The sequence below is a fragment of the Pinus tabuliformis genome, chromosome 8, assembly GCF_031772625.1.
Source record: "Pinus tabuliformis cultivar Carrire ecotype Pingquan chromosome 8, CPIR1, whole genome shotgun sequence".
NCBI classification, from domain to species: domain Eukaryota; kingdom Viridiplantae; phylum Streptophyta; class Pinopsida; order Pinales; family Pinaceae; genus Pinus; species Pinus tabuliformis.
The window spans coordinates 1,117,204,240-1,117,229,077 of NC_142294.1; the positions used below are offsets into that span (position 1 = coordinate 1,117,204,240).

The 24,838-nt window shown below is 37.5% G+C and overlaps 1 protein-coding gene across 2 annotated transcripts; it reads left to right on the top strand.

Moving 5' to 3' along the window:
- Positions 1 to 3,612: 3,612 nt before the first annotated feature.
- LOC149239254 (phragmoplastin DRP1E-like) lies at positions 3,613 to 24,499 on the top strand. Of its 2 annotated transcripts, none has more exons than XM_089373370.1 (17): positions 3,613 to 3,849; positions 3,931 to 4,201; positions 4,297 to 4,360; positions 4,476 to 4,580; positions 8,238 to 8,339; positions 17,483 to 17,533; positions 17,652 to 17,713; positions 18,302 to 18,392; positions 18,778 to 18,842; positions 19,126 to 19,320; positions 19,424 to 19,543; positions 19,670 to 19,740; positions 22,930 to 23,155; positions 23,265 to 23,315; positions 23,437 to 23,665; positions 23,808 to 23,947; positions 24,061 to 24,499. In XM_089373370.1, the coding sequence occupies exons 2-17, from the start codon at positions 4,058 to 4,060 to the stop codon at positions 24,190 to 24,192; spliced, it is 1,848 nt and encodes a 615-aa protein (XP_089229496.1). In that variant the 5' UTR covers positions 3,613 to 3,849; positions 3,931 to 4,057; the 3' UTR covers positions 24,193 to 24,499. The 2 variants fall into 2 exon arrangements, with proteins under 2 accessions (XP_089229496.1, XP_089229495.1); XM_089373369.1 differs by having other exon boundaries at positions 3,948 to 4,201.
- The last annotated feature ends 339 nt before the right edge of the window (positions 24,500 to 24,838 follow it).

The window sequence follows — 24,838 nt, forward strand, 5'->3', positions numbered from 1 at the left end:
TATTTTTCTTCTTTCTAAGCCCCCACGAATACTTAATAGCTAGTTTTCTTTCAAGATTAAATAGAATCCCTGCCCTCCTACCACCCCTAGATTTGATCCCTCTCAATACTTAATAAATCTAAAATTAAAATATAAAATATGCATACATTTTGTACTTATTCAAAACCATTTATTTATTTATTTAGAAACTCCTTTTTCTTTTTCTCTCTTTCATGTTGTTTTATACCTATATAAAACATGTTTATACTCATTCATCGTCATAAACATTCCTTAAGTGGATGAGTATAATAATGACGGGCCAAAGCTCAAAATCATTACCTTAAAATTTATTATCGATGGTTGGGACCTCCAAGGATGACCGTTGATATAGGTGAGATTTTTGATGTTGCTTAAATGATGTTTGGTTTGAAGTAACTAATTGGCATGATGATTTAGTTAATTTTTGATGTAACTCTATTATTAAGTTTTTGGGTGTATTTTATATGGGTGATTAATTTATGTTTTTTTGGTTTTTTTTTTTAATATTTTTTTTTTATAAAATATTAAAGGTAATATTATTATTATTATTATTATCTAAAATATTATATAGGTTTTAATTGTTTTAATATATTTTCTGGTTTATTATATAATGTGAATTTTGAGATGGTTAGCGCATCTAATTTGTGGCTTGAGTAGCTGCGATCGAGGAGCATTTAAGTCATCAAAATCATCCAAGGATCATACCTGTTCTAAGCCACACCGACCCTTAACTTGACTAGTTTTTTGCCCACAGAGTTTTTAACCAATGACTTTTTCACCACAAAGTTTTGAACCGGTGACCTTTTTACCACAAAGTGTCTTAATAAAACACCTTGTCACTGTGTATTCAACATCCCACAGGCTTAATTGTTTTAATATTATTTTAGTTATTTACGAAATAATTATATAATTTATTTCACTATCTGTATATGTATTGATAATTTATTTATTGAATTTATATTTCAACATCATTCATTTACAAAATATTTTACAAATATCTTTGAGTAAAAAAAGAAGATCATGTTCCTTTTTCCCTTTTTTATTTCTTGACATCACTCTAATCTTTAACTTGATTCAATGCTACAATAAATTCAAATACCATTGCTTGCTTTACCTTGCTCCTTCAAGCCATAGGGATGAGGTTCTTTTCTTGATTTGGAGGGTCTAAATCATGGTTCCTCTTCCCCTTGCTAAAGGAGTTGTTATTCTTTGAGACCATTTAGGAGGGTTGCGTTGGGGGGGTTTGGGGTTGTTACTTCATTTGTAAAGATCTCATCTATGTGGTTGTCACACTTTTAAGGATATGAAACATGATATTTTTTCATACAACATGATTGGTGTTTGTTAAGGTCTTGGTTGTCTCCACCTAATAATTAGCTAGTTTCAAATCTTTCCACTCCAAGGGATTTTGGTTTTTCCTTTTAGAATCTGGTGAAAACTTTCCCTATAGACACAATGATGCCCTATAACCATGATGGAAATAAACTCTATGTGCTCATATTCCAAGAGTTGTATCCAAATGTAATCCCCACTCTCCAACACAATTTGTGATCCAAATTTAAATAGGAACACAACAAATTATAGTTATAACCATAAATACAGAGATGCAACAGAAATAACACTTCCTTTCATTAATATCAAATAATGAAATATGCTTACAAATAGAATGGAAATGAGACTAGCTCAGGCGATAGTAGCTTATCTATGAGAAGAGATGTGGCGGCTACATGCCTCTAAACTGAGTTACAATGAGGTTCAAGAGCCTTTTTATTATTGAACAATAAGAGAAAACCCTAAACAACCAAAACCCTAACTCGAGGAGATGTAACACCAAGAGTTTATGGGCCCCGTTGGGTTAGTTGGGTAGCCAACTTCCCGGGGTCGTAACTTGGTCATATTATCTCCGTTTGACACGCATGACACCTCATTGGAAAGATCTCTCCGAGTACTACAACTAAAAATGTAATTTCATTAAAGTTACTTAGAGGAATATTGCCAAAAAACATCGTTTAGGGCCTCAAAATGGCTCTAGAAGTTCAGGACCCGAAAAATTGCCAAAAATATTAAACTATGCTACAATTAAGGAAACTGAAAAACTGAAATAAACAATGGTAACGGTCCAAGTGGAATAGGTGGGTGGCCATCAATATTCACCTGAATTAATTTGAGTTGGAAGCCCTGTGCTTAAACTACTGCGAATACAAATCATCCACCGAGGTTGGAAACATTGTTAACAATTTAAAGGGCTAAGATGATGAACGCACAAGATATTACCATTGACTCTTGTACAAAGTTGAGACTATCGACATTGAGTATAAGCGTGAGTTGAAACTTAAGGTCCATATCCTCATATAAAGCCCTCCTACCTTGATAAATTGAGGCCCTCTACTTGTAACTTGTGCTTTATTTATCTTGATAACGAACTTCAAATTGAAAATACCTTTAGTGTTTTTAATAGATAACCACAATATCAATTGGAAAAAATCCCAATACATATTTACTTATTTCATTTAAAAAAAACACTTTAATAGTTAAATAAAATATTTTATTTGAAAAACATAAAACAAAAAAAATCCATAAAAGTAACTTCATGATGGCGAAGAACATTAATATTAAAGTAAAAAAGAATACTATCACATCAAACATCCCACTTTTAAATTGAGGAAACTTGAATTAAATTTTTTATATATTATAAACTATGTTTTTTCACAGTTTAACCGTTAACACATAAAATTTAGTAAAAAAATTAAAAACAAATTATATATTTAAAAAAATTAATAATGTAGTAAAAATTAATATTACATTATTATATTTTGCTCTAGGCATGGTATAAGGCATGTTTTATTGGGTATTAGTTTGTTTTGACAAAAAATTATGACATTTACGTATAATTTAACATTAGGAATTTAAATTTTATTATTATTTAAATTTATTTATTTGGAAGGTGATTGGTTGAAGTTTTATTGTGGGTTGTTTAGTAACTTCTATTTTCTATTATTTAATAATTTTTGTATTTTAAATTTTATTTAATTTTTTGATATATATATATATATAATTTTTTTTTTTTTTCCATTATTTTTATTTTCATGAATTATAATTTTTTCACAATCTTTTCAATTTAAAATAACTTTTTATTATATTAAAAATATATTTTAATAAATTTAATTATAAATAATTATATATATTAATAAAAACTCACACATGTGCTAATATAAAGAATATTAATTAATCACATTTCTTAATTTTTAGTGAAATATAATATTTTATTATTTATTTTATTTTTTTCTTTACTATTATTTTTATTTAATTAAACTATATTAAACTAAGTGGGAGTACTATGTACCCCAGGTTATAATGCAAAATTTAATTAAAAATAAATAATTTAATCAAAAATAAATGAAAAACAAATGTTTTCATGTCATTATTAATTACAACGAATCAACTTTTTAATATTTTAAAAATCTAGACGCACTCCCTTTTGGAAAAAAGGGGCGGTGTTTTAAAGTTGAAAGCAACCCTTCGTCCAACCCAGCCCTAGTTGAACAACACTTCCCTTCAGCTGGACGCTACAAAGTCCACCCTAACCAAAGGGTATGATTATTGATTAATTAACTCATGAAGCCTACCGTCATTTTCCTGTGCAATATTCTCTGCGACATTGCCCTGTTTTTCAAGGTTAAGATGATCGTTAAATTCTTTATTTTCCGTATTTAAATTCACTCCCACACCGCCCACCTTGCAGGGCGTCGATTTCTTGCGCGACGACCGATTTAAATCTCTGACCCTCTAGAAGCAGCAGGCGTAGGAGAAAGAGGGCACCCATTGGTTTCAGTTGAGTGTTTTTTTCAACTTCGATCAATCTATTTATATTCATCTACAATCTATCTGTCTATTTATATCTAATCACCGCAGATTTCGGATAAAATCAGATCGATCGCAGTGCGCATGAAAGCAGAGAATTCAACGATTTGGAAACGCAGATCTGGGTGAGATCTAAAAGCAAGGCAGGGCTGTATTTGGCTTCAAATTTGAAGCAGCGATGGCAACCATGGAGAATCTGATCGGGCTTGTAAACAGAATACAGAGGGCGTGTACGGTTTTAGGAGACCATGGCGGTGAGGGTGCCAGTGCGCTTCCCACGCTATGGGAAGCGCTTCCCACCGTGGCCGTCGTCGGAGGCCAGGTCTGATGCATTTTTTAATTTTTGTTTTCCATTCCATTCGTGTATTACTTTGCCTAATGCTGAATATTAGTCTGATGTTTTGTTTTTGGAAACAGAGTTCTGGAAAATCATCTGTCCTGGAAAGCATCGTGGGAAGGGATTTTCTACCTCGGGGTTCAGGTGATTTAAATTTGAATCCTAGTTTTCTCCATATAAGAACTGTTAATAAATAAACGCAAAGAAATGGGTTATATTTGTTTACGTTAGAAAATTCATTTAAACGGGTCACATGTAGGTATTGTGACGAGGCGCCCCTTGGTGCTACAGCTTCACAAAACAGACGACGGCCCAGAATATGCAGAATTCTTACATCTTCCCAATAAGCGATTCACGGATTTTGGTATGTGTTTTTAAGTATTTTTTCCCTTTTTTCCTAAATCATCTTGTAGCTTATGTTAAAATACTTCTTTGCTAGCTTAGGGCATCGCTTGATACATAGATTGAAGCAGATATTAACGAATTCAAGAAATTCACTCTGCAAGTAATGCTGTTAACTCGATCTGTTAATCAAAACTTATGTAATTTTATTTCAATTTGATAAAACAAGACTTGCATCCTGATGTACCTTTGGACCTATTTTAATCTTACAAGTTTTTCTTCCCCTATTCTGTGCCATTAAGTTTGGGTCTTTTTTGACTTTTCCAGTACATCGCACTTGAATTCAAAATGATTGCAAGCATCAGTTTTACTAAGCACCGAAATTAGAAAATGCCATGACATCAAAAGGAAATCACTTAAGGAAACATGAGCATTTAAGAGACATTAAGGGTTGTATATATGCAAGTCATTTTCTTCTCTAGTAATGGAAAATTTCATTTATATATGAAATTACAAGCATCCGTTTTACTAAGCACCGAAATTAAAGAATGCCATGAGACCAAAAGGTAATCAGTTAAGGAAACATGAGCATTTAAGAGACATTAAGGGTTGTATGTATGCAAGTCATATTTTTCTTCGGTTATATGAAATTTCCCATTTTTTAGAGTGCCATTAACAACAGCAACGGTAGAGAGAAGCCCTGCACTAAAACGGGGGGCAATAAACAAACCATCAACAACATCACACTAACATTAATTCTTAATTAAGCGAGAAATTGGAAGAAGTGTAAATTAAAGTCGTTGATTTTGTATAATCCTAGTATTTCAGACCATTCATACTAAAGACATAGTTCAGAATCAGATCATTCATACTAAAGACTTAGATAAACAAAAGACTGGTAGCAGCAGGTAAAGTTTGAGTTTCCAGGCGGGGGGAGGGGGGGGAGCTTTTCCTCATATGCTGGGGTGAGTTGCTCCTAAACATAAACTGGGTTTTGGCAATTGGCAACCTCATCAACCAAATGCTCCAAAAATTGTGCATTTTCCTTTTTAAAGCTCCATCTTCCTTGCTTTTTCCACTTATTATATTTTGGGTCGTTTACTATGTCTATTCCCATTCTCATTCTGTAAGAGGTGGAGATCTGGATTTTACTCAAGTCCCCAATTCATTCATCGTGTCAAGTCCTTGCATACTTGACCATTGAGCAAATTGCTGAAGGAGAAGTGGAGGTGGCTTGCCTTGTTAACGTTATTTTATCCTTGATCCTGTTGCAAGTAAAGTGCTTCACAATGATATTTTGATCCCTTGAAGTGCTTATATCTTGAATCTGTTATATTCAGACTTTCTATACACAATTTTGAAAATAATGGTTATAATCATTTGGTGGATTTTTCTGCATTTTTCATAGTTGATTGGCCTTGGGAATGACTCTTGACCATTCATTTTTTTTTGCCTTTTCTTGAACTCCATGCTCATAGGATTCAAGTCACCCATAAAACACATAAAATCCCACAATTTAATCTTCTGTTTTTCAGAAAAAGATCCTGTAGATCTGCCACTTTATAAGTGTAGTTCTGTAGTGAAACATAGCTACTTTGAATTTAGCTTGCTGTCTCATTAGTTTCTTAGCTGAAATCATGTCTGATAATTAAAATATAGTTTGCAGATTTGAATTTTTTTTGTCAGGAAAAAAATTGAATTTTTAGAACAAGTCCTCAAAGGATTTCCCACTGAGGCCAGCAAACACTAGCCTAAACTGTGGAGGGATTGGACGAGGTGAGAGTGGTACCTTCCCCAGTTGACATCTAGACCATTCAGGTTTTGACTGTTAACACTTCTGAAATCCATCCTCTTTGGTGTAGTGTATGATCAATTTTGAAGTGCAATCTACTATGAGCAAAATTAGAGAAGATATTATTCATCAGGAATTGACTGAAGTGCAAATTATTGAGGGAAAATTAAGATTATATTACTAGTCAGAAAATTATCAGAGGAATTGTGCAATATTTTACTTAATCCAAAAAACACCAGGGAAAAGTCATTTGCTGTCCCCTTAAGGCTGCAAAACCCATAAATCAGACCTTAAGGGGATATAAATAACATAAAACAGGAATACAAGACCACAAACATTGCCAGTGTAGTCCCTAGAGAATAACAACACAATAAACACAAACATGTTCTGTCTCCCATGTATGCTGCCAAGCTAAGTCACTGGGTTCGGTGAATAAAATCCTTTGGATTCGAAATTTGCTGAACTTCAATGCAATCTGAACAAATTCGTTTGTGTTCACGGAATTTCATGCCGAACTCAAACCTATGTTCAACCCAAACCTGAACCCATATACGAACATGAACAAAATAAAAAAGTTCATCAAAAAATCGATGAAATTCGTGTCAAGGTTTTTGTGGTTCGACATTTTTTCAGTGTTTATAATTATAAAAAATTAAAGTGGTCACTGGTAACCCTATCACTCCACCAGTCCACCATAGAGTCTCAACTCCTGCACGTTTGATCCCTCAGTGGCAACCTGGATGTTCAGAGACTCGCGATGGATCATTTAAATTTCATGTGTCAGTGAAGTCTCCAGACTTGGCGCTACAATTCTAAAAGGATTTAGAATCGTTTTATCTCTGCACAGTGATATGCCAAAGATGACTTTGCAAACCATACATGGAAGTGATTACCACTGCGTGTATAAATTATCCCTTTTTTTCAATGTTCACACAGAACTCAGTTTTTCTGTCAACTAAGAGTGCGCATTAAAAAGAAGTTGATTGCCAAAAATAATGTGTCAGTATGCATTTTATTATAATGAACACTACCTTTTAAATAAATTGAAAGGATTTTATGAATTTGTAATGATCGCTTTAAAATCCAAAAAAGAAAGTGGTAGGAAAATACATGAAGTAACCAAATATCTGATTTACAGATTGAGGTGCTTTGAAGTTTGCATGCTGACTTGATTTTTTAATTGCCTTTGCACAGCTGGATGTGAGAGTTTATGGTTATTTTTTGATTTCTATGGGGCTTGTCTACATGATTTATTTTTGAAGAATTGTAGCTAAATATGCACTGAGCTGAATATATGAACCTGCTTAAACCTTAAATATATGAAGTTGCTAACTGATTCCACCAATGCCCCTTATAAGCAGAATGCATATATTCTTATACGCAATAAAGCGATCAATTGCATAATGCACATTAGAATACCTGAGCGAGTGCATGGGAAAAATCATCTAAACCTGTTCATGTTGAAGGCCAAACAAAACATACCCATCTCCACATTCAGAAATCATTATAACATTGAAATTTTTAAACTCCTGCTGTCACAACCTTGAACTAAACAAATATCAAGAGACAAACCATTCAACAGATCATGATTTCTTCAACTTTCCCAACAAATTTACCATGATGCTTCTACCGTTGTTCGAATTGTAGCATTTGCAATGATTCGCAATGGTTTTTCACTTTTTTGAATGTATGGTAATGATTTTGCTAACTGTCATCTTACCAGGTAAAACTAATTTTCTTTAGCATGGAGTATGGTTATATGCATTGTTGCCCAATTTGTACATTGCTTACTTGGAAATCAAAATTATCAGTTGTTTCATTTGATTTGAAGCATGGAACTTCTCATCTCAGCATGGCTAAAGTTAGATTTGTTCTGGCATTTTGCAGCTAGAGTGCGTCATGAGATTCAAGAAGAAACAGACAGAGTAACAGGGCGCTCCAAAATGATTTCTCCCGTACCAATTCATCTTAGCATATATTCTCCTAATGGTAAGTATCTATATTTTTTGCTTTAATCAAGGGGAAAATGATTTACAGTCTGTAGAGTGGAACCCCATTGTCAAAGTTTTGCTTTGTCACATAAAGGTTCAAGATTTGTGAATTGTACTTATACAGAGCACCTATGGGTTACTCTGTTAATTTGCTATTTAGGAAAGCAGCTAATTTTACTTCTACCAAGGACCTATATTCCATTTTGATTTCAATCCTCAAAGATCACTTTCACTTGAGGATGTCTGGTTCAACTGACCAAACATGCAATAATTTCCCCACTGTCAAAGTTACATGATGGTTAGATTAATTCCCCAGGGCTTAAGATCACTCAAGGACCTACTACAAAGGCTATCATGTTTACAGATAGGAGAATGGTTTCTATTTTTTTGTAGGAAAAAAGGTCACATTCTATATTGCAGTGAGAATAAAAACTGATTCTTTAGGTGCATCAGGAACTGTCACAAATATATTGAGTGTCAAAATTCAAATATACATATTATAAATAATCATCACAGCCCTATGTCACCTGAAATACTAGAAATGCATTCATATAGTCTAGTGACAGAACTAAAAGTTCCAGTGTTGCAAACATCAACATTGGGATAAAATAACCAATGGTTTGGAAAACCAAAATCGTAAAGATTGGGAAAATATCGGTAAAAATCAGCAAACATCGGCAAAATTAAGATACCATCAAAATATTGGTAAAAATAGGCAAACGTTGGCTAGGCCAAAAAATTGTGATTTTGCGATAAAATCGGGATGTTATCAAGATGTTCTTAACTCTGACTAAAACTATAAGTGACACGAGATTCTGAAGTGAGCCATCCGATTGTTTCCTCCACAGCCACAAGGACCCTGCCACCAACTGTAAACTCTGTTTTGAGTCTTGACAGCATATGTACAATTTTCTAGGCTAGGTGACTGCTGTCCTAATGTTCTCTCATTAAGTAGCTAAAAACAGGATTTGTTTAACGGCAGAAAATTTTATTTTTGAACATTGCATCTATCAGACAGCAATTGAAAAATGAAAAGCAGAAGAAATAAAACATGTCTTGATCCACTAATGGGTCATGACATGTCCTGAACCACTTCCTGAATGTTCACATTGATCCTTGTGCAAGAAGTTCTTGCTTGAGTGGATTTTTTCAACAGTATCAGCCACTATGTTCAGTTCATGGTAAACATAGGTAGGAGAATGGTATCTTCTAACCATTGTTGGTATTTATGCAGCTCCTTATTATGTGGCAATTTTTGACTTGAACAATAGAATTGCATTTCAAATGATGTAAGTGGTCTTTCTTTTAGGTTTCTATGTATATATCCTTGTGGGGCACAACAAAAGGTTGAAGAATCTCTGGCAACAATGTATTTCACTGAAAGGCATATTGGGACAATATGACACATTGATACTAGTCACTTGTTAAATTTGGACAACTAGGTCCAAACTCCATGTTCTGATGCTCAGATTAAGAGGCTAATATTTTTGTTGGATTCCTCTTTCTGAGAGGTGTAAAATCCATATAAAAATAGTCTTAATCCGATGAGCAGAACTTATATTTTGAATTTATTATTCTTAATAAATTATATGTGCAAAGGTCAGCCAGTTTTGTAATGTAGGCTCACATGCCCAACAGATGTGTCACACACCCTCATTGATGGATATATATATACAGGAAAAGTTGGAGAGAATTTGATCACAAAAACAACTCACATCTTCCTCTCTCATCCTAAAAAGTACGAGCTACTTGGAGGACGAATTTCAGCCACACGTGGGAAGGACGAAGAGGATTTTTCTGCTGCTAGGGTTTCTGCTGCTAGGGTTTCGCAGAAGTTTGACCAGCGTTGACTTTGGTCAACGCTTGGTCCAAACAAGCTGAAAACTTGTGGGAGGTTCGATTTTTGAAGGCCATACTACCTGGCACAAAAATCGAGGTCAAAGGGTTGACCGTTTTGCTGCTGCGTTGACTTTTAGCTTGCTGCCCCTGCGTTGACTTTTCAGGACAGCGTTGACTTTTGTAGAACTGACTTGGGTTGACTCATCTACTGGTTGGAGGGTTGTTGTGACACATGCTGGGCTGGCTGACCAAAGGAGACTTTGCTGGTTGAAGCATCCTGTTGACCGCCGAAACAAACATATACATTTTCTTGTTTCTGATTTGTCTTCTGTAAAATCTGCTTATATGTTCTATCTGCATTTTGCTTATCTACTTGTATGATTGCTGTGAGAAAAGTGAAATTGCTCTTAGCATAGAACATCTACAAAACTTTACATGGTATCAGAGCTGAGGTGAAGACAAACTCTATCTATAGCAATCATCATCGAAGGAAATGGATTCCTCTAAGCTTGAATTCAGGGAGAATGACAAGTTGACTGGAAGTGATGACTTCCATGCCTGGAAGATGTTATTAGATCTCAAATTAGAAGATCATGATCTCCTAGATCATGTGACAGGGAAGATTCAAGAACCTCCATCAAAAGCCTCTGCTGCTGTTAAACACAAGTATAAGAAGGGAGAAATCAGAGCAAAACTGCTGATCAGGGAATCCATAAATAAGAGTCTGGTTGCCTACATATCTGAACTAGGCACATCCAAGGAGATGTATGACAAACTGATACTTATGTTCCGAGTAAACAATGTGAACCAAGTGCTATTCCTCAAGAACAAGTTGAAGAATATGAAGAAGGGCCGAGACGAGTCTATTCAAACTTTCTTTATGAAGTTGACCGAAACCAGGAACAATCTGCTAGCTATTGGGGAGACAATAGCTGATCGTGAGATGGTTCTCACCGCACTTGGAGGACTTCCATATGAATGGCAAGTATTCACAACTACCATTCTCAACAATAATACCATCCCTAACTTTGATGAGCTTCTGTCTAGATGTATGCAAGAAGAAACAAGGATGAAGGAATTTGATAATGAAAGAAATGCTGCCTATGTTGCTCATTCCCGAAAGAAGAACTCTGGTGGTTCCAAGGACAAAGGAAGGACTAAGACTCAAAAGAAGAAGGGTAAATGTTTCACCTGCCATAGGACTGGACACTATGCTAGAGAATGCCCCTTCCAGAAGAATTCTCCCGATAGTGACGACAACAACAACAACCGAAGGAATGGGAATCAAAGAAATGACAAATCCAAAGGAAAGAGGAAGGCTCACTTTGAAGGAAACCATCCACCTTCTAAAAGGACCAAAAATACCAGGTATGAGGAGTCTAATGTTGTTGATAAAAGAAATGAGTATATTCTAATATCTGCTCTCTCAGCTGCATCTCCGCCCGACACTATGGATGTCTGGCTAATCGATAGTGGTGCCTCAAGACACATCACCGGATTCAAGGAAGCACTTTCTGACATGGTTGAAAGGGATACTAATCTAGAAATTACCCTTGGGGATAATGCCACTTATCCTGTGAAAGGGACCGGGACTGTGACCCTCCACTTGTCTCAAGGACAAGTCCTCCATCTACAAGATGTACTCTATGTACCCAAATTGAAGAAGAACCTTGTGTCTGTATCTGCCATGGAAGACAAAGGATTCAATGTAACTTTCTCTGATGGAAAGGTACTCATGTGGAAGAAGAGCTTCAAGGAAGCTATCTCAATTGGTTTTAGAGTTGGTACACTCTACCAGGTTGGAGGGAGTCCGTTGGGAGCTATGACTTGTGATACTATCCGTCAAACCGAACTATGGCACCGAAGATTTGGACACCTTCATTACAAGGCTCTTCCCGAAGCAAGGAAGGTGGTGACAGGGATGCCTGATTTTGGAAATAATCATAAAGGTGTATGTAAGGGCTGTGTTGAAGGAAAACATACAAGGGGACCTTTCCCCTCAAGTGTCACAAAGACATCTGAGATATTGCAACTGGTCCATTCTGATCTTTCCGGTATGTTGCCTATAACATCCCTGGGGGGATGTTCTTACTATATGACATTTACTGATGACTTCTCTCGCAAAACCTGGATATACTTCTTGAAGAAGAAGGATGAGGCTTTCATGTGGTTCCGTACCTTCAAAGCCTTGGTGGAAAATATGACCGGAAAGAAGATCAAGATTTTGAGGACTGACAATGGCACTGAATATGAGTCAAATGAGTTCAAAGACTTTTGCAGAGAAGCTGGCATTAAGAGGGAGACTACCACTGCATATACTCCTGAGCAGAATGGTGTTGCTGAACGCAAGAATAGGACTATTGTGGAAGCTGCCCGTGCCATGCTATGTGACCAGGGTCTTCCAAAGTTTCTGTGGGGAGAAGCTGCAAATACTGCTGTGTACATTCAAAACCGATGCCCTCATTCCGCTTTGGACTCCAAAACTCCCGAAGAGGTTTTCTCTGGTAAGAAACCTGATGTCTCACATTTTAGAATTTTTGGATGTCCTGTCTATTTTCATGTGCCGAAAGAAAAGAGAAGTAAGCTGGACGCTACTGGGAAGAAAGGAATGTTTGTGGGCTACAGTGAGACTTCTAAGGCATATAGAGTCTATGTACCTGGTCAAAGGGAAGTAGAGATAAGCCATGATGTCACTTTTGACGAAGATGCTTCCCTGAAGAAAGTAGTAGATCTTCCTAGATTTGAAGAAAACCATGAAGAAAGACCTGGAAATCTGGAAGAACCCCAGGATGAGACTATGCCTGATGTTGAAGAGCCAATGGACCCTATTGATCCTTCCCCTTCTCTAGGAAAGAGGCCATCATGGCTCAGGGACACCCTCGAAGATGCTGAGGGTCATGCTGCCCCAAGGGGAACATTCCGAGAAAGCAAGAAGCCGTGTAGATACCAAGGGTATCTAGCTGCCATGAGTACTATTATACAATCTGAACCTGGATCTTTTGAAGAAGCCATCAAGCATCAAGTCTGGAAGGATGCTATGCATGAAGAATATGAGGCTATTATGAAGAATGATGTCTGGGATGTGGTCCCGAGACCGAAGGACAAATCTGTTGTCACCGCTAAATGGCTCTACAAGATTAAACATGGATCTGATGGGAGTGCTGAAAAGTTTAAGGCAAGATTTGTTGCCCGTGGCTTCTCTCAAAAGGAAGGAATTGACTATGACGATATATTTGCACCTGTGGCTCGATATACCACCATCCGATCCATCATAGCCCTTGCTGCTACGCAAGGATGGAGTCTTCATCAGATGGATGTCAAGACTGCTTTTCTGCATGGTGCAATAAAGGAAGAAGTGTATGTAGAACAACCTCTGGGATTTGAAGTTCAAGATCGAGACACTTATGTCTGCAGGTTGAAGAAAGCCCTCTATGGGTTAAAGCAAGCACCCAGAGCTTGGTATGAGAGGATGGATAGTTACTTGATGAAGCTGGGCTTCACTCGAAGCAATGCTGATCCAAACCTTTACTTTAAGGTTGAGGAAGGAAAGCCTCTCATTCTAGTGCTGTATGTGGACGACCTCTTCCTGACCGGTGATGACCCTCTCATTCATCAATGTAAGAGGGAGCTTGCTGCTGAGTTCGAGATGAAAGACCTAGGACTGATGCACTATTTCCTAGGCCTGGAGGTCTGGCAGAGACCTGGAGAGATTTTCCTTTCTCAAGGAAAGTATATTGTGAAGCTTCTGGAAAGATTTGGGATGGTGGACTGTAAGTCCGTGTCGACACCAATGGAACTCAACTTTAAGAAGTTGAGTGGCAGCGCTGCAGGGCCTATCTTGGCCAATCCTACTGAGTATCGTCAACTCATAGGAGCTTTGATGTTCTTAGTGAACACCCGTCCGGACATATGTTTTGCAGTGAATACTTTGAGTCAACAGATGGTTGAGCCTCATCATTTTCACTGGGTTGGTGCCCAGAATCTTTTGAGATATCTTCGGGGCACGATAAACCATGGGCTGAGATACACTGCCGGGAGTGTGATACTCCGGGGATATACTGATGCCGATTGGGCTGGCAGTGTGGTGGATCGTAAGAGCACATCTGGATGCTGTTTCAATCTTGGTTCTGCTTCGATCTCATGGATGAGCAGGAAGCAAAAGTCGGTGGCTTTGAGCACCGCGGAGGCCGAATACATTGCTGTTAGTATGGCCTGTTGTGAAGCAGTTTGGTTGAGGAAGCTCTTTAGTGAGCTGTTCCAACATGTGCTAGATACCACTGTAATACTCTGTGATAATCAGAGTGGGATTCGTATGACTGAGAATCCTGTGTTCCACGACCGATCCAAGCATATTGATATCAGGTACCACTTTATCCGGGATATGGTACAGCGAGGCGCCGTAAGGCTCGATCATATAGGAACTGATGAGCAGGTCGCGGATATTCTCACTAAGCCCCTGAGGAAGGTCAAGTTCCTAACCTTCCGTGAGAGTCTTGGTGTCGTGGAAAGACCCTATGATGTGGGTCCTGTTGGACAATGAGCTCTGGGAGCTCTGGGGGGCTTTGGGGATAGCTTCTCGGAGCTATAAGCACTCATAATGCTTCTGCCCCACCCTTGTGATTATTGAGCTGGTTCGCCACTCATTTAATCTGTGCCCCGTATGCATCCTACCCATTGAGTTCAGGGCTCATGGGAAGTACCTCTCATTTGGCCAATGAGTTGTGGAAAAGCTAGAGACTATTAGCAAAGACTGATGGACGCATCAGAGATTGCCGTACTCTCTATCTAGGATGGCATGGTCCAACCACTTGATCTGGGATCAAGATTTGTGAGGTCTGGGACCTCTGGACTGATTATGTCAGTCGGGGAATGATGTCTTTGTGACTGACCCACTTCTGTTCTGAAATAAAGAAGCCAGCAAAGCAAGTTTCGGCGGGATGACTCACGATGTTAATTGCACTAATAGATGGAGTTCTCCCTAGTTGAGAGGGAGTGTTAAATTTGGACAACTAGGTCCAAACTCCATGTTCTGATGCTCAGATTAAGAGGCTAATATTTTTGTTGAATTCCTCTTTCTGAGAGGTGTAAAATCCATATAAAAATAGTCTTAATCCGATGAGCAGAACTTATATTTTGAATTTATTATTCTTAATAAATTATATGTGCAAAGGTCAGCCAGTTTTGTAATGTAGGCTCACATGCCCAACAGATGTGTCACACACCCTCATTGATGGATATATATATACAGGAAAAGTTGGAGAGAATTTGATCACAAAAACAACTCACATCTTCCTCTCTCATCCTAAAAAGTACGAGCTACCTGGAGGACGAATTTCAGCCACACGTGGGAAGGACGAAGAGGATTTTTCTGCTGCTAGGGTTTCTGCTGCTAGGGTTTCGCAGAAGTTTGACCAGCGTTGACTTTGGTCAACGCTTGGTCCAAACAAGCTGAAAACTTGTGGGAGGTTCGATTTTTGAAGGCCATACTACCTGGCACAAAAATCGAGGTCAAAGGGTTGACCGTTTTGCTGCTGCGTTGACTTTTAGCTTGCTGCCCCTGCGTTGACTTTTCAGGACAGCGTTGACTTTTGTAGAACTGACTTGGGTTGACTCATCTACTGGTTGGAGGGTTGTTGTGACACATGCTGGGCTGGCTGACCAAAGGAGACTTTGCTGGTTGAAGCATCCTGTTGACCGCCGAAACAAACACATACATTTTTCTTGTTTCTGATTTGTCTTCTGTAAGATCTGCTTATATGTTCTATCTGCATTTTGCTTATCTACTTGTATGATTGCTGTGAGAAAAGTGAAATTGCTCTTAGCATAGAACATCTACAAAACTTTACATCACTCCATTATTTTGCAACTAAAATTGCTTGAAGAAGTTCACTATTGCAAACTGTTAAATCTTCAAAAGTGAGCCCATGTTTGTAGCATGGTTACATGATGGTATAACTTATGACAAAATAAGATAAGATAAATTTATTAATGTCTAATGGGTGACTACACAATTAGGTCAATCTCAATAGGACTAAAATGTACATCAAAGGAAGTACAAGAGGGAGTGCCAAAGCTCCTAGAACTATGATATTAGTAGAAAAAGAATTGAGCACAAAGCTTGATGAAAGAAACCAAAGATGAGTACAAAAGTGCAAACATAACAAGAACATGCCAAATTCTGCTTGACCTAGTTGTACAGTCTTTGGAGGTATCTTAGGGGTAGTTGTAGATTGAGAAAGTCCACCACTCCTAATAATTAAGGTTGGGGGGGGGGAGGGGAATAATCTCTATATGAAAGTTTGGTTGCTTGAGCTCCTCTTAGAGCTGATCTGGCTGCTTGGAGGTAGTGGACATGCAATTTTGAAGGTATGCATCTAGTGCTTCTGTGTATACACGTCTAACAGTAAGGCCATGGTGGAAAGCTAACTAGCTAGTTGCTTTTTGCGTGCATGAAAAAAATCTTGCTTGAAGGTATATTAGAGAGACAAAAGAAATAACATCGACTAGATAATTTATTAATTTGTTGTTTGACAATGTTTGGATCTTTGCCTGTCATTTGTTGCCATGAGTAGACATGACAACATGGAAGACAGAGGTGATCCTCCTGAAAGGTTCAGGGTGGGTGGGCTTGTGCAAGCACTGTGACCTGTCTAAAACCCCCTAGAAAAAGGGGCTAAATATCTTTGATCTGGATAGCAAAAAATGTGAAGGACTTGCATGAATCCTGCTAGAGACAATGAAATTTACTCCCAATCTCATAATAGATAGGCATATGAAGACGAGGTGCTGCTTTATGTTGTCTGTTGTGGAGACAATGAAATATACACCCAATCCCATAAATATTTATATATAATTTTACTACTGAGGCTCCAGATGATAAAACTTGTTGCTATATATTTTTTTGATATCTGTAAATATGATTATTAAGAGCTAATATGGTTACCATTCATGATTCCATCAATGGGATAATGTTATAGGATCTTGGCATCTTTTCTTTCTTTGATGACTGTTGGCTAATTTTGATGATCCAGAGGTAATATGTGTGGCAGCTACTTGTTAATATGCTTGAATTGGATCATGAACGATGCTTTATGTATTTTGATAACCACAGTTAAGGCAAATGTTTCTATTCATTTAGTGTCTTGGTTGATGGGTTCTTACATTGGAAGTTGTTTTCATATGTATTATGGCATATAATTCTAACGTATTTTGGATGATCCTTGGAATATTGTATGCTTAGGATCATTTTCAATTTTTTTATTTTATTCTCTTAGCTTACTGCTTTGCTTGCTTTTTTGACAGTTGTAAATTTAACACTCGTTGATCTGCCTGGTTTGACAAAGGTTGCCGTAGGTAAGCTTGGATGCTATTTATCTGAATTTGGCATTCTAGATTGAAGTTGTAATGTATTGACATATGGAAGTATTATGAATAGTTAAGATGTGAGCCAGTGTAATTTTGGATGTTGCAGAGGGACAGCCAGAAAGTATTGTTGGTGATATTGAAAATATGGTTCGCAGCTATGTTGATAAGGTAACTATTGTTAGCTACTTGATGTTGCATGTGGGGGAATTCATGATTTGAAGATTTCTTTAGTCTGCTTATTCATTATACAGGTCTTATGTACATTCATTTATACATCTACACACACATATGTATTTTAATTTTTTCCATGATAATCTTCGTGGAGAAACTTGAAGGGTGCTTTCCCACATTCGTGGATGGCATCCTAGTAAACCCTCCTCTGTAGACTAGTGCACTGCACCCAAGGGCATTTAAATTGGCCACCTGCTGGTATGGTACTAGCCAAATGCCCAGCAACACTGGTGACAGCTACTTGACATTGCATGGGAGGAAATTCATGATTTGAAATTGACCCTTTCTCTAATCTGCTACTTAGCTATAATAAATATAATTAAATAATCTATTTTTAATTTCACACACACACATGAAAAATAATTCCTAAAAGCTGACAAGGTGCTGCACCTGCACCCAAGCCACACTTCTGCTTTCAGAGCCACAACTAAGCTTCTGAAGACTTTGTCTTGATACTGAAATGTTTTAGGTTTAGTTTTTTATTTAAATGAAGTTTGGCTAATGTAATGTGAATTTCTTATGCAGCCCAATTGTCTTATATTGGCAATTTCTCCGGCAAACCAAGATATTGCAACATCTGATGCTATTAAACTTTCCCGAGAAGTTGATCCTACAGGTATTCTTCTCCCTATATGCTCTCTAATATTTGATCATTAGAATGAGCATAGTTCGAAGTTCTCCATATATGTATTCTCTCCCTAGATGGCAGTTTTACATTATGGTTTCTGATGTTAATGCTTGATAGAGAATATAAGGGAATGAATATCCTTGTCTTATGGAAATTTGATTTCCATCAAGGTATTGGTGATACATGCTATTCTGTTAAATTTGTTTTTGTAATCTTTTAAAGAGGCATCTTTTGATTCAATTCTTTTTTATATGCCAAGCTCTTAATTAATTTTACTTAGAATGTCCTTATTTTGGTTTCTCTTCCGCAACAATTTCATGTGATCTCTCCATATTATTTGTTCCTTCATCTAATGGCCATTTATTCTGCACAGGTGATAGGACATTTGGAGTGTTGACAAAGCTTGATCTCATGGACAAGGGAACAAATGCTGTAGATGTGAGTTTTTCTCATACACTTCATGTACTTAAATAGCAATTGGAATGTGATCTGGACATTTGCATAGGATTTTACTTCAATATGTCTTTCGATTTCTTTCAAGATTATTTGAACACAGGGAAATGCTGGTAAGGGGACAGTTTTGAGTGAATTACTAATTGCCTTGACATAATAGAATTAACAGCTGGTATTATTTGTTGATGCTTTTGTTCAGCTGTGTTTCCTCTTATCTGTAGATAATTAGTTTCCAGAGGGTACTGATGCATTTCACATTTGTAAAAAGGTTCTTGAGGGGCGATCATATCGTTTACAACATCCATGGGTTGGAGTTGTCAATCGTTCACAAGCCGATATTAACAAGAGTGTGGACATGATTGCTGCCCGGAGAAAGGAACGTGAATATTTTCAAACTAGTCCTGATTATGGACACTTGTCAAGTCGAATGGGTTCAGAATATTTAGCTAAGCTACTTTCTAAGGTAGTTATTACGTTCCAGGATTGAATCCTTTTTCATCCAGTGATTTTTTCTAAGTCATTTGAAGGGAATGCTTTATCTTTACTAATGTCCATTCTTCCTGCAGCAACTGGAGAATGCCATTAAGGCACGCATACCAAGTATTCTGTCTTTGATAACCAAAACTATAGATGAACTTGAATCAGAGATGAATCATCTTGGCAGACCTATTGCTGTTGATGCAGGGGTAAGATTTGCTATTGATAGTCATAACGCGAGATTCAAATTGACACTGTAGAATATCTTGAATTTTGAAGTGCAACACATTAGTTCAGCCTTGTTTAATGTGACGTTGTTTTCTAACCCATGGCAGGCACAATTGTATACAATTTTAGAGCTATGTCGTGCTTTTGATCGTATTTTCAAAGAGCATCTAGATGGCGGGTAAACATTCAATCAAACTTTTCTTCTTGCAATGCAGACCTCCTATTTCTATAGGAGATTTATAATGTTAAGGGCCAAGGCCAATCCTAGTAATCTATCAGTGTTATTCTCATTCTGTCATTTTGTATATGATTTGCTCTCTACTGTATGGGGTAAATTTATGGTTTGCACTATGCTGGTCACCTAGAAATAATAATAAGATTAATTTTATTACATTTATATTTGAATTTCTATTTCTGACATGTAAAGTGCCCTTTGTGAAAGACCCTCCTGATTCATTGCCTTCACATTTCCTTGAAAAATTTAAAGGTTCATCATAGAAATGTTACACAATGATATGTCAAGGTTCAGTATTCTCTTTGTTACATTTTTTTTCCAGATAACATGTTCCAGGGAAATTGCCCTGGCACGGCACATCCCCTCATTTCAAGGGTGATACTCAAGGTAAACCCTAGATTCCTCATAGTGAATATTCATTTCCCAAAAGTACATTGGGGAGTAGTTGAATAAATTTGGCATGATTGATTGTAATCCCCTCTCTACTCCAATGGAGCAAAATTTGAAGTTAATATCAAAAGAAGGGAATGAATTTGAGGATGCAACTAAATACAGACAACATGTGGGGTGTCTTACCACTACAAGACCAGATATTTCATTTGCAGATGTGAGCCTTTCTAGGTTCATGCAAAAACGCTATGAAGGACATTGGCGTGCTGCAAAGAGAGTTCGAAGGTACTTGAAGGGATTCAGATTTTGATGGGGATAAGGAGAATGGAGTGTATACTTAGGATATGTTATGAACCTTGAATCATCAACTATCTCTTGGAGATCATGCAAATAGTCTATTCTAGCAGATTCCACTATATAGGTAGAATATGTTGCTGGAGCCTGGCGCAGAGGCCACTCAAGAGATTGTGTAGCTTAGGAAGATATCAGGGATTTGTAAGAGAAACATGGGAATGCTACTCTACTTTTGGAACTGAGTTGGCCAAGAATCCTAGATTCCATGATTGAACAAAGCACGTCAACATGTAAAGGACAAGACCATTAAGCTGGTACATTGTTCCACAAGTAAGCAAATTGCAGACATCTTCACCGTGTTGAAAGTTGTAACTAGGTTCGGTCTTCATAGTGACATTATGATTTTATGTAAATTGATGTAAATAAGAAATATGAAAATTATTATACTGACTCGCTTCATGGGTTTCATGAGCAAGGATTTTGTTTTTGAGTCAAGACTCCCATTGAGAGTCTTTAGGATTTGTTTGTCATCTAGTTATAAAATATAAGTGTCATTGTCATGTAAATGAAGTCATGTTACACTATGTAAAAGGTCATCTTGTCTATGTAAAGTATCCTCCAAAGAACTTGTCACGAAACCTTTTCAAGTCAGCCTACAAACATTAAAGAAGCTGCCAGAACAAGTCAGCCTACATCTAGCTGTCAAGTCGGCCTAAAGACCCAGAGAAGAGGGGTATAAGTAGGGGAACTCGGCCTCCATTCTAAGCATCAAGTTTTAACTCAATTCCAGCGAAGAAGTGCGAAAAGGAGGCAGCAAGAAAGGGTTCTCTAAGGTAAAAAGGACACTCTTCTAGGGTATTGAAGAAAGAATCTTCTGGGTAAATCAAAGCAGAATCTTCAGGAGCAGCGAAGTAGATTCTTCTGGGACAGCGAAGTAGATTCCTCTGGGACAGTGAAGCAGATTCTTTTGGGGCAGCAAAGAAGGAATCTTCTGAGAGGCAGCAAAGAAGGAATCTTCTGAGAGGCAGTAAATAGGTTTCTTCTGGGATAGCAAAGAAATGAATTCTCTGGAATATATGAATAAGAGACCGAGTTTCTCTAGAAGACCTAGAGGCCGAGATTCTCTAGGGTAATAGTGAAGGTACAGCATAAGAAGTAGAGACCGAGTTTCTCTAGAAGAAGAAAATGAAGGAAGGACAAGAAAGGACAAGGTTGGTGACAAGGTTCTTGAAGAGGATACTAGAGTCAAGGGTCAGTGTCATGGTCTTGGTACTTATCAATTGAAGATCTAGAAGAAGAATTTTATCGGGTTTTCCTCTCTAGAGGTGAGAGGTTTTGGCCCTGGCTGGAGAAGCCTATATTTTGTGTCACTTGTCTTTATTTTGATAATTGTCTTGATGAATAAGAACACTATGCTGTGCCTTTCAACTATCTATTAAGACACGTTGAATGATTAAAGATTTAAGTTGCAATTCAAATCATTCAATATCTCTAAGGATTACTTGCAATGAAAATCCCCATTCTCTAATCTACTAGAAGATATTTGACCGATTGGATAATAGGCAATATAAGTTTGATAAAAGATATTAGCATGGAAATCAAGCATTGTATGTATAACGTCTTGCAACTCTTAGAGTCAACCGGTGAGTGGAAAATTATTTTGGCTCTCTGGCATGTGCTAAGTTTGTTAGTGAACTTAAAAAACTATTGTTTTTTTTGGAGTAAACAGCCAGAGGAAATTTCAACCGACACATTTTTGGTATGGAGTGCCTTAATAGAACACCCATTCACCATGAATCCAAAGCCCCACGGGCGTAAGTTAAAAACAATGAAATAACAAAGCTGCTAAATTTAAATATATGTCTAGCAATCAATCGAAATTTTAAGTTTCTTTATACTAGCGAATGCAAAGGGGAGCAGAAGCAAAGGTGTGTACGTTAACTATACTCAATCTTCCCAAACCATCAATAGATTATAAAACCTTAGTCTAAGAAACTAAGGTGCTGATTATAACCATCAAATTGGCTGTAAAAGTCTAGTAGTAAGTTATTAATATATTAAATCTGCAAACAAATCAAATAAAATGAAGGAAACGAATTTTCAAGTGGCTGGATTAAGTCCTACCTTAGGCTGGGGTGGGCTGCCCTGGGTTTTATGAGGGTCCTACTTTAGTTTTGTTTTAATTTTTTAATCTTTCTTTTTCTTTTGGTTCATTTTGTCCTTGAGAGATGTCCCCTGTATTGAGTGGATGTCCCTCGATTCCAGCTGGGGTATGCTGGGTGCATCCCTGTTTACTCTGGGATACTGTTCTGCACCTGGGTGTGGAACAAGAGTCCCTCAACATCAATTACAATAACTGTATTGTTTTTGCATAGCAGTCAGTGATTTTCTGGCTTTCTGGAAATTTATTTTGCTGATACACTAATTGAATTTGTGCATGTGTTTCAGACGACCTGGAGGGGAGCGTGTGTATGGAGTCTTTGATAACCAGCTCCCAGCAGCTTTGAAAAAGTTACCTTTTGATCGCCACCTTTCTTTGCAGAATGTTAGGAAAGTGGTCTCTGAGGCTGATGGATATCAACCTCACTTGATAGCTCCTGAACAAGGATATCGAAGACTTATTGATGGGGCTCTTGGTTATTTCAAAGGCCCCGCTGAAGCATCCGTTGATGCGGTAATGTAATATTGGATTCTCTTGCACATAACAGTTTAGTTTTAGTTTTTTTGTTTTACATCACAGCAGTTTTTGTTTGCATTTGTTAACTCTTCTGGGTTCATTACAGGTACACTTTATCTTGAAGGAACTTGTTCGTAAATCTTTAAATGAAACTCAGGCAAGGGTCAAACTGTTGTATGCGATATCTAATTTTGGGAACAGTCTTACTCTATTTCAACAATCATGATGTGGATTTTAGAGGGGCTTAACTCTTGCTTTCTATTTTCTAACATTTGTAGGAGTTGAAGCGCTTCCCTACCCTTCAATCCGAAGTAGCTGCTGCTGCAAACGAAGCTTTAGAGAGGTTCCGTGAGGATGGCCGCAAAACTGCAACAAGATTAGTGGAAATGGAGTCTAGCTATTTGACAGTTGAGTTTTTCCGTAAGCTTCCTCAAGAAGTGGAGAAAGGTGGAAATCCTCAAGCATCTGCTATTGATCGTTATACAGAGGCTCATCTCAGAAGAATAGGTGTGATAGGACGTACCCCAAAGCATTATTTATATCACATTTTATTTGCTGCACCTCACGAGTACTAACTACTACGTAAGATGAAGTTCGCCCTGACAATGTCGTTTTATTTTGTGACACTAATATTTATGTTAATTTGTAGGTTCCAATGTTTCTGCTTACGTGGGCATGGTGTGTGAGACATTAAAGAATTCTATTCCTAAAGCTGTGGTATATTGTCAAGTTCGTGAGGCCAAGAACTCTTTGCTCAACCACTTCTATACTCAAGTGGGCAGGAAGGAAGTACGTGCTTTGGGATAGGAATCTCTATCTAACTTTCTTGCATGCTTTACATTCATAATTATAGGGTGATGTAAAAGATAGAAATGATTAATTCTTTCTGAACTCTAAAACAGGGTAAGCAGCTTGCAGCTTTGTTAGATGAAGATCCAGCCTTGATGGAACGTAGGGAAGGATGTGCTAAAAGGCTTGAGCTGTATAAAGCTGCACGGGATGAAATAGATGCTGTGTCTTGGGCAAGATCATAATGTAACTATCAGTGTAAATTGAGTTGTCAAGCCCATTCCTCTATTGAGATACAATGTAACTATCATGTACTAAGAGCTCCTTGTAGCATATTATTTTTTTGGCCTGCAGTGGTGGTTGGAGGGAGTTGATGTAATCTTCATTACTAATTTTATGTGTTTAGGTAATGGTAGCAAAACATTTCTGCTTTGTAGTTCTCCATTATTTGTCATTTGTTCTTTACAAAACAGTATTTTGAAGGCTGGGATTTCGCGATTGGAAATCAATGATTGTATCAAAATAGGTTATTAGAGGGCTTTTCTATTATCATTCTTAACTGCAATCTCTTGTTGTAATGCCATGACGATTTATTAAGATGGAAAATCAAGTTACATACATTGTTCCCGTTATTATAGTGTATTATAATCATGCCTCCATCCCTGGGGGATGCCTCACCAGTGTTTCCCAACCCCTGAGAATGGTGGGAAGGGTGGGCAATGGCCCCATTATGTCCTTCCGGGTGACGCGGGGGATGTCACCCTGTCTCTAGGAAGGACTTCTGCGTCACACCTTCTCCACGTCCCTATTTTCAAATACAGTGTTTTCTGGCCCTCTTCTTCGCAGGCATTATTTCCCATCATTATATAGTGCTTGTTGCTTTTCCCTGTC

Coding starts and splice junctions, on each gene's coding strand:
- LOC149239254 (XM_089373370.1), top strand. CDS start 4,058: ATGGCAACCATGGAGAATCTGATCGGGCTTGTAAACAGAATACAGAGG. Junction 23,316..23,436: donor AATCTTTAAATGAAACTCAG/GCAAGGGTCAAA, acceptor TAACATTTGTAG/GAGTTGAAGCGCTTCCCTAC. Junction 23,948..24,060: donor CTCAAGTGGGCAGGAAGGAA/GTACGTGCTTTG, acceptor ACTCTAAAACAG/GGTAAGCAGCTTGCAGCTTT.